The following is an 11,059-nucleotide window of genomic DNA, read 5'->3' as shown; positions in this document are numbered from 1 at the left end:
CATACAGTAAACTCAGATAAACTATTTGTGATGAGGCGGAACAATAGAAACGGGTTGCCGGATGAAGGTGTGTGCGATATATGACATATAGTTCGTTCGGATGAACTGTTTGCGTTGAGCCAAGACAATAGAAATGGTTCAACTTAACAAGATGTGTGTGATACACGGCAAATAGTTCTGTAATTGGAAATGTGTGGGAAGACCGATAACAACACAGATGATTCCTTTTAACAAGTCATGTGTGTTGTGAGCAAACGATTGCTGGTATACAATTGTGAGTGATTGATGAAATCATCACCGACGGGTTCCATTGTTTAGTCCGTGTGCGATGTGATTTGCTCTGTCTACAGAGCATCAACATATATACTTAAAAATACATCATTGCAAAACCAAATTAAGCATAAATTACACAAGTGACTACACACATAACATTTCCACACACCAATGTAAGCAATTACATGCATACTAAAGTAGTAGAAACGAGGATCCAATCATCTACTTATTTTTGCAACGACGCTTGCCATTGCTCTGCTTCTAGCTGGACCGCTAGCCGTTTTGGGGAAGGAGGCACTTCCTCATGTCAACGATCTGCATGTACATGTCGTGGCTCGTGTATGCCTCTTTGGCCGCATACACAACGTGTGATTTGTCAAGTTTCTCCATCCAGGCCGTGTGCCAGACACGCTTGTCCTTGTTGCGGGAATCCTTCATGTTTCTGTAGTAGAGGTCGATGATGGGCTCGGTGAGGTGAACTAGTGAGTCCTTCTCATGCTCCTTGCTACCACATATCTTGTATTGGCCCTGGATGTCGACAAGATTCTGGAAGGCGATGCCTGAATTCTTGAGCACCTTTACAGCGTTGGTGATGTCCACCGTAGTGAACATGTAGTGGGGGATGTTGACAAACCTGGCAAAATGCTTGGAAGGCCTTGTGGCCAAGCAGTAGTGGTAGACAAGGACGTGGTTGCGCACACACATATGGGCGACGACGACCTTGGGACGAGACCCGACACGAGCGTGGGTGTACTCAAGGTCGATCCCAATGACCTTGTACTTCTCCTTGGCAAGCAATAGCTCCATGATGTGGATGGAGTGCTCCACCAAGAACGGGTAGTTGGTGTACACCACCGATAGCTTCGTGAACCTTCTGTGGGTGTCCACCACAACATTCATGGTGAACTGCTGCTCATCGTCAACAGCCACTCGAAACGCCATAGGAGCCACGTAGGATACCCTCTAAAAATTTTTCGTGCTAGGTGTGCTTCTTGCAATGGTGGGGCGCGATTGAAAGGTTGAAGAGACACAAGGGTTAAATGGCCGATGTAATAAATGGGGGCCAGCCGGCCCATAATTGTCATGCCTTGTCATGGCATTCATAGCGGAGGATTCCGGCGCACGCTTGACAACACCGCACCGCACGCGTTTCGTTTGACCACGCGTGGGCTCGAAGAGGCGCCAAATGTATCATCGATGAGCCTGTTCCCGCGCTACCGCGCAGTTTACCGTGCAAGCTTCCCGCCTGGCTAGTTTAGGCGTCAGCTAGAAGAGGGACAAATCATGGGCGTTTATTGGCAAAAAGCTTTGTATAAGCAAAGTGTGTGGAATGACTTTGGTCATAAGTTTACCCGTGGGTGATGAGGTCAAAGTTACACAGAAGGGTGATGATGGACACTTGAGTGCGATAATTAATTCTGCCCTCTACAGGGCACACGGTTGAAGAAATCAACTATGTGCAATAATATCAAAGATCATAGTCGAGTTAGCTATACATATCGTGTGCTATGAGATCGACTAGGTAAACAAATTCGAGAATGGTTAATAAAATCTAAGTCCGTTGCATATTAAGGTCAAAATAGTGCTACTAATATATGAGTCTCATACGATGCCATTTCCGCGATTATACCACAAAAGCTCGAAATATTACAAGGTTCAAATTCCAGAGTTATATGGCTCAAATTCGAAGACTACAAGGTTCAAACTGATATTAGAAATGAAATTCAGCTCATCAGTAGCAAATGCTTGATACGTCTCCAACGTATCTATAATTTTTGATTGCTCCATGCTATATTATCTACTGTTTTGGACATTATTGGGCTTTATTATCCACTTTTATATTATTTTTGGGACTAACCTATTAACCGGAGGCCCAGCCCAGAATTGTTGTTTTTGCCTATTTTAGGGTTTCGAAGAAAAGGAATATCAAATGAAGTCCAAATGGAATGAAACCTTCGGGAACGTGATTTTCTCACCGAACAAGATCCAGTAGACTTGGACCCTACGTCAAGCAACCAACAGGGAAGCCACGAGGTAGGGGCACGCCTACCCCCCCCCCCCCCGGTGCGCCCTCCACCCTCGTGGGCCCCCTGTTGCTCCACCGACGTACTCCTTCCTTCTATATATACCTACGTACCCCCAAACGATCAGATAGGAGGCAAAAACCTAATTCCACCGCCTCAACCTTCTTTATCCATGAGATCCCATCTTGGGGCATGTTTCGGAGCTCCACTAGAGGAGGCATCCATCACAGAGGGCTTCTACATCAACACCATAGCCTCTCCGATGAAGTTTGAGTAGTTTACCTCAGACCTTCGGGTCCATAGTTATTATCTAGATGGCTTCTTCTCTCTTTTTGGATCTCAATACAATGTTCTCCCCCTTTCTTGTGGAGATCTATTCGATGTAATCTTCTTTTTGCAGTGTGTTTGTTGAGACCGATGAATTGTGGGATTATGATCAAGATTATCTATGAACAATATTTGAATCTTCTCTGAATTCTTTTATGTATGATTGGTTATCTTTGCATTCTCTTCGAATTATCAGTTTGGTTTGGCCTACTAGATTGATCTTTCTTGCAATGGGAGAAGTTCTTAGCTTTGGGTTCAATTTTGCGGTGTCCTTTCCCAGTGACAGTAGGGGCAGCAAGGCACATATTGTGTTGTCGCCATCGAGGATAATAAGGTGGTTTTTTTTTATCATATTGCATGAATTTATCCCTCTACATCATGTCATCTTGCTTAAGGCGTTACTCTGTTTTCATGAACTTAATACTCTAGATGCATGCTGGATAGCGGTCGATGAGTGGAGTAATAGTAGTAGATGCAGGCAGGAGTCGGTCTACTTGTCTCGGACGTGATGCCTATATACATGATCATACCTATATATTCTCATAACTATGCTCAATTCTGTCAATTGCTCAACAGTAATCCGTTCACCCACTATAAAATACTTATGCTATTGAGTGAAGCCACTAGTGAAACCTATGGCCCTCGGGTCTGTCTTCATCATATTAATCTTCCAATACTTAGTTATTTCCTTTGCTTTTTTACTTTGCTTTTATTTTACGTTGCCTCTTTATCATAAAAATACCAAAAATATTATCTTATCATATCTATCAAATCTCACTCTCGTAAGTGACCGTGAAGGGATTGACAACCCCTTATCGCATTGGTTGCGAGGAGTTATTTGTTTTGTCGAGGTACAAGGGACTCATGCGCAGCCTCCTACTGGATCGATACCTTGGTTCTCAAAAACTGAGGGAAATACTTACGCTACTTTACTGCATCATCCTTTCCTCTTCAAGGAAATCCAACACAGTGCTCAAGAGGTAGCAAGAAAGATTTCTGGCGCCGTTGCCGGGGAGGTTCATGCAAGTTAAGATTTGACTCCCAACAACGAGCCATTTCTGGCGCCGTTGCCGGGGAGTCTACGCAAAAGTCAACATACCAAGTACCCATCACAAGCCTTATCTCCCGCATTACATTATTTGCCATTTGCCTCTTGTTTTCCTCTCCCCCACTTCACCCTTTCCGTTTTATTTGCCCTCTGTCTCTCTATCCTCCCTCTCTTTCTCTATTTGCCTCTTTTCGCTCGCTTTTCCCTCGCCATGTCGGAACCAAAAAGAATTGGGGGTTCTCTCCCAAGTTCTAGTGCTTTAGACAATCCTGCTATCTTATCTAAAATCATAAATTGGAATGCTATGGAAAAACTTGCCAGAGTTATCAATGGGAACCTTAGTAATTTTGATGAAGATGATTCTAGAATTTTTCGTTATTTACTTGATCAATCTTTGAAAGATGCTTGGGATAGGCTGTTAAGGATCCGGGCTAGCTATGTACCCCAATATCAAATTGAGGTTTACTTAAAAGGCTTTTATGTTGGGCTGCCCTCTTCATTCAAACAAGTTTTAGATGCTATTTTCGAGGAGGGTTTTCTTGAAGGGGACCCTATAGATACCTATAAGAGTATGAAAACTATATTTGGGCACCCCATTAACGAGAAATCTGAAATCACATCTCTTTTGCTTTCTTACCAAAACGAATCTCTTAAAGAGATAAAAGCTAGCCTAGACGCCAATTTCCGCAACATTCTTAATCTTTCTTCTACCATTAATGGACATGTACTTTGTCAAAATACAAAAATTAATTCCATAGGTAACAAGTTTGCTCTCTTTTTCCCTAAAACCAAAGATGGCAATACCTAGATCTATCCTTGCTTTTTATGCCTAGCTAGGGGCGTTAAACGATAGCACTTGTTGGGAGGCAACCCAATTTTATTTTTATTCCTTGATTTTTTCTCCTGTTTAGTAATAAATAATTTACCTAGCCTCTATTTTGGTTGTGTTTTTTGTGTTTAATTAGTGTTTGTGCCAAGTAGAACCGTTGGGAAGACTTGGGGAAAGTCTTGTTATCTTGCTGTAAAAAACAGAAACTTTAGCACTCACGAGAACTGCTGCCATTTTTATTAAGAAAGTGCTATTTAGTTAATTATTTCTTAAGATGATTAATAGGTAAATTCCTCACGTCCAGAAATTTATTTTAGAATTTTTGGAGTTCCAGATCTTGCGCTAGCTACAGATTACTACAGACTGTTCTGTTTTTGACAGATTCTGTTTTTCGTGTGTTGTTTGCTTATTTTGATGAATCTATGGCTAGTAAAATAGTTTATAAACCATAGAGAAGTTGGAATACAGTAGGTTTAACACAAATATAAATAAAGAATGAGTTCATTACAGTATCTTGAAGTGGTCTTTTGTTTTCTTTCGCTAACGGAGCTCACGAGATTTTCTACTTTAAGTTTTGTGTTGTGAAGTTTTCAAGTTTTGGGTAAAGATTTGATGGATTATGGAATAAGGAGTGGCAAGAGCCTAAGCTTGGGGATGCCCATGGCACCCCCAATATAATCTAAGGACACCTAAAATCCAATGCTTGGGGATGCCCCGGAAGGCATCCCCTCTTTCGTCTACTTCTATCGGTAACTGTACTTGGAGCTATATTTTTATTCACCGCATGATATATGTTTTGCTTGGAGCGTCTTGTATGATTTGAGTCTTTGCTTTTTAGTTTATCACAATCATCCTTTCTTTACACACCTTTTGAGAGAGCCATACATGATTTGGAATTTGTTAGAATACTCTATGTGCTTCGCTTATATCATTTGAGTTATATAGTTTTGCTCTAGTACTTCACTTATATTTTTTGAGCACGGTGGTGGAATTGTTTTATAGAAACTATTGATCTCTCATGCTTCATTAGATTATTTTGAGAGTCTTAAATAGCATGGTAATTTGCTTAAATAATCCTAATATGCTTGGTATTCAAGAATAGTAAAAACTTTCTTATGAGTGAGTTGAATGCTATGAGAAGTTTGATGCTTGATAATTGTTTTGAGATATGAAGATGGTGATATTAAAGTTGTGCTAGTTGATTAGTTGTGAATTTTAGAAATACTTGTGTTAAAGTTTGTGTTTCAGGTAGCATGCATGTATGGTGAACCGTTATGTGATGAAGTCAGAGCATGATTTGTTTTTTGATTGTCTTCTTTATGAGTGGCGGTCGGGGACGAGCGATGGTCTTTTCCTACCAATCTATCCCCCTAGGAGCATGCATGTAATACTTTGCTTTGATAACTTGTAGATTTTTGCAATAAGTATATGAGTTCTTTATGACTAATGTTGAGTCCATGGATTATACACACTTTTCTTCCTTCCAGCATTGCTAGCCTCTCTAATACCGCACACCTTTCGCCAGTATCATACACCCACCATATACCTTCCTCAAAACAGCCACCATACCTACCTATTATGGCATTTCCATAGCCATTCCGAGATATATTGCCATGCAACTTTCCACCATTCCATTTATTATGACACACTCCATCATTGTCATATTGCTTAGCATGATCATGTACTTGACATCGTATTTGTGGCAAAGCCACCATTCATAATTCTTTCATACATGTCACTCTTGATTCATTGCATATCCCGATACACCACCGGAGGCATTCATATAGAGTCATATTTTGTTCTAAGTATAGAGTTGTAATTGTTGAGTTGTAAGAAAATAAAAGTGTGATGATCATCATTATTATAGCATTGTCCCAGTGAGGAAAGGATGATGGAGACTATGATTCCCCCACAAGTCGGGATGAGACTCCGGACGAAAAAAGAAGAAGAAAAGAGGCCATAAAAAGGATAAAAGGCCCAAATAAAAAAATGAGAGAAAAAGAGAGAAGGGACAATGTTACTATCCTTTACCACACTTGTGCTTTAAAGTAGCACCATGATGTTCATGATAGAGAGTCTCTCATTTCGTCACTTTCATATAGTAGTGGGAATTTTTCATTATAGAACTTGGCTTGTATATTCCAATGACGGGCTTCCTTAAAATGCCCTAGGTCTTCATGAGAAAGCAAGTTGGATGCACACCCACTTAGTTTCTTTTGTTGAGCTTTCATATACTTATAGCTCTAGTGCATCCGTGCATGGCAATCCCTACTCACTCACATTGATATCTATTGATGGGCATCTCCATAGCCCGTTGATACGCCTAGTTGATGTGAGACTATCTTCTCCCTTTTTGTCTTCTCCACAACCACCATTCTATTCCACATATAGTGCTATATCCATGGCTCACGCTCATGTATTGCGTGAAGATTGAAAAAGGTTGAGAATGTCAAGAGTATGAAACAATTGCTTGGCTTGTCATCGGGGATGTGCATGATTTAATACTTTGTGTGGTGAAGATAGAGCATAGCAGACTATACGACTTTGTAGGGATAACTTTCTTTGGCCATGTTATTTTGAGAAGACATGATTGCTTTGTTAGTATGCTTGAAGTATTATTATTTTTATGTCAATATTAAACTTTTGTCTTGAATCTTTCGGATCTGAATATTCATACCACAATTAAGAAGAATTATATTGAAATTATGCCAAGTAGCATTCCACATCAAAAATTCTGTTTTTATCATTTACCTACTCGAGGACGAGCATGAATTAAGCTTGGGATGCTTGATACGTCTCCAACGTATCTATAATTTTTGATTGCTCCATGCTATATTATCTACTATTTTGGACATTATTGGGCTTTATTATCCACTTTTATATTATTTTTGGGACTAACATATTAACCAGAGGCCCAGCCTAGAATTGTTGTTTTTGCCTATTTTAGGGTTTCGAAGAAAAGGAATATTAAACGGAGTCCAAATGGAATGAAACCTTCGGGAACATGATTTTCTCATCAAAGAAGATCCAAGAGACATGGACCCTACGTCAAGCAACCAACAGGGAAGCCACGAGCTAGGGGGTGCGCCTACCCCCCCAGGCGCGCCCTGTTGCTCCACCGACGTACTCCTTCCTCCTATATATACCTACGTACCCCCAAACGATTAGATACAGATCCAAAAACCTAATTCCACCGCCGCAACCTTCTGTATCCATGAGGTCCCATCTTTGGGCCTATTCTGGAGCTCTGCCGGAGGGGGCATCCATCACGGAGGGCTTCTACATCAACACCATAGCCTCTCCGATGAAGTGTGAGTAGTTTACCTCAGACCTTCAGGTCCATAGTTATTAGCTAGATGGCTTCTTCTCTCTTTTTGGATCTCAATACAATGTTCTCCCCCTCTCTTGTGGAGATCTATTCGATGTAATCTTCTTTTTGTGGTGTGTTTGTTGAGACCGATGAATTGTGGGTTTATGATCAAGATTATCTATGAACAATATTTGAATCTTCTTTGAATTTTTTATGTATGATTGGTTATCTTTGCAAGTCTCTTCGAATTATCAGTTTGGTTTGGCCTACTAGATTGATCTTTCTTGCAATGGGAGAAGTGCTTAGCTTTGGGTTCAATCTTGCGGTGTCCTTTCCCAGTGACAGTAGGGGCAGCAAGGCACGTATTATATTGTTGCCATCGAGGATAACAAGATGGTTTTTTTATCATATTGCATGAATTTATCCCTCTACATCATGTCATCTTGCTTAAGGTGTTACTCTGTTTTCATGAACTTAATACTCTAGATGCATGCTGGATAGCGGTCGATGAGTGGAGTAATAGTAGTAGATGCAGGCAGGAGTCGGTCTACTTGTCTCAGACGTGATGCCTATATACATGAGCATACCTAGATATTCTCATAACTATGCTCAATTCTGTCAATTGCTCAACAATAATTCGTTCACCCACCGTAAAATACTTATGCTCTTGAGAGAAGCCACTAGTGAAACCTATGGCCCCCGGGTCTATCTTCATCATATTAATATTCCAATACTTAGTTATTTCCTTTGCTTTTTAATTTGCTTTTATTTTACTTTGCATCTTTATCATAAAAATACTAAAAATATTATCTTATCATATCTATCAGATCTCACTCTCGTAAGTGACCGTGAAGGGATTGACAACCCCTTATCGCATTGGTTGTGAGGAGTTATTTGTTTTGTGCAGGTACGAGGGACTCGCGCGCAGCCTCCTACTGGATTGATACCTTGGTTCTCAAAAACTAAGGGAAATACTTACGCTACTTTGCTGCATCATCCTTTCCTCTTCAAGGAAATCCAACGCAGTGCTCAAGAGGTAGCAACGCTCGTGCTGATCCGCTGAACATGGATATTAGAGAAGTTCAAACTAATATTACCACTTCTAAGTCTGGTTTCGAAACCTCATAATTTTTGCAAAGGGGTTCGCCACTGAGAAGTCATGTATGGGGTTGACACAATGACTTCCGATTACTCTGTCATCTGAAGTTCCAAAATGAAATTCAGCATTTTCCGAGCCTATTCCATTCTGCCGCAGCTGCCGAGAAAGTCGATGATGATAGGCGGTGGCAAGCGGAAGTAGCGAAATGCGGTGGGGTTCACTGGCAGCCTGGCGGCGGCGAGCTAAGTGGTTGCCGCCGTGATAGGAAGTGCCATGCATAGAGGCGGAGGAGCTTGTGCAGGTGTGAATGGGGACCGGAGGGGGTGGCGGGTGGGGTGAGGGTTTTTGTGATGTGGGGATAGTGAGGGTTTTCTTTTTTCTTTTTTGAATTGGGTGGTCAGGGTTTTCTGTCCCACAATGTATTTCGGAGGCAATGGTTTGCTAGAGCCAACCGTGTGTGATTGACGCAACAGGCAAAATGAAATTCATTCCATGCGGTTCCAATTTTGGGAACCGTGTGTGATTGATGTACTACCTCCATCCTGGTTTATTTGTCCCATTTGTAATTTGTACCAAATTTTGACCAAATATTTAACTAAGAAATGTTTATGCATGTCACGAAAAATTATATCATTGAACACTATCTTCAAATACGCATCCAACGATATAATTTTTGCTGACCTGAACTAACATTTTGTCAGTTAAATCTTTGGTCAAAATTTAATACAAATTACAAAGGGGACCAATTGTTGGTGCAACCAACCCTAGGTCTGTTGCCCAGACTGTGCACAGGCACGGGAACGAGATTGAAGCACCAGCCCTGACCAGAGTGCAAGAATCCCAGAAATTCGAAGGACCAACATGCAGATCAGAGGGACCAAGATCAAACTAGAGAAGCAGGATATCGTCAAGAGAAAATCCTCCTTTTGCCGGGTAAGCGGGCCTGACAAGGGGCGAGGCCACCCCCAGAAACAGACAACCAAAGCACCCCGGCAGGGCCTCCCGGGGCTTACGGAAGCAAAACCACCTCACCAACCACTCTACCACGACCCACGTCGTCGATCGATGCTGTGTCAAGCCACAAAGTGTTTAAGTGGCACCCATTCGCCACATGGCAGCCACTTTCTATAGGATAAACTCTCAGAAAACACCCGTCGTGTGACGTGTCAAGCGAGCAGGCTCCGAGCTGGCAAGATAGCCCAACAAGCCTTGTCACGCAACCAACGATGTGACATTGAGCGGCGCATTTAATGCACCCTGTCAGCCCGTAGAGTTAGGTATGATAACACTGTTTGCTGTCTTATCAGTTCGTAATGACTACTTTTGCCACAGTGATCACCCCTTGATCTATAAAAGGAGGCCCATGGTAACCGTACAAAGGGATAGAAGATTGGATAACTCACACCCCCGTACACGCGTAGCCACTTCTGCCTCAAGGCAACCCTGCCGGGCAGGTGTACTATGCTCCGCCACCACCTTTCCACCATCAATCGACCAAAGTAGGAGTAGGGTTTTACGCCTCACGAAGGCCCGAACCTGGGTAAAATTGCCCGTGTGATCTCTTTCGTGCTGCCCCACGCTCGTCTGCTCTTTGTGTAACATGTCGCCCCCTGCCGAACCAGCAAGGGGCCTCCAGGTCCCATAGGTGGCCGTGGTTTCCCGCCACATCTTTGGCACGCCAGGTAGGGGGCTCGCTTGCGCGAACCTGAAGGTGTGTGCAGCGCGTCGACTTTACATGCATCTTCATCTATGACAACGCCATCGACCATGGCGCCCAAGAAGAAACACGGTCCTTCGGCTCACCCAACCACCTTGAAGGCTCTGCCGCCCGCGGCCTCCAGCACTGCGGGGAGAGCGGAGGCACACGAGGACGCGGACGCTGCTGGGGGAATAGTCGTAGCAGGCGGCACCGTCACCACTTCCCCCATGGGCGACACAGGAGCAAGAGGCGCCGGAGGAGAGTAGCATCGACAACACCCTCACGGCCACGCTCCCTAAGGTACGGGTGAAGGGGTTACTCCATCTGCGCCCCTTTCCCACGCCGACAGGCACAGCCGCAGCAACGACGCCCACACCGTGAATCGCCACCCTCCAATCGCTCCCACCACGGGTGCAGCCACCGCGTGTGCACTCCCTCTGGGACGGGTCG

General features: G+C 43.0%; 1 protein-coding gene across 1 annotated transcript; it reads right to left on the bottom strand.

Annotated features, from left to right (window-relative positions):
• Nucleotides 1-546: 546 nt before the first annotated feature.
• Nucleotides 547-10,838, bottom strand: LOC147979406 (uncharacterized). The gene is made up of 2 exons (XM_087515194.1): nucleotides 10,714-10,838; nucleotides 547-1,147 (listed from the first exon to the last, which is right to left on the bottom strand). The coding sequence occupies exons 1-2, from the start codon at nucleotides 10,836-10,838 to the stop codon at nucleotides 547-549; spliced, it is 726 nt and encodes a 241-aa protein (XP_087371320.1).
• Between the last annotated feature and the right edge of the window lie 221 nt (nucleotides 10,839-11,059).

This window comes from Triticum urartu, chromosome 3A (assembly GCF_056163025.1).
Source record: "Triticum urartu cultivar PI428250 chromosome 3A, HENAU_Tu73, whole genome shotgun sequence".
Classification (NCBI taxonomy): Eukaryota; Viridiplantae; Streptophyta; class Magnoliopsida; order Poales; family Poaceae; genus Triticum; species Triticum urartu.
Note: the sequence above shows the minus strand (reverse complement) of the source record. Positions and strands in the feature narration are given on the sequence as shown.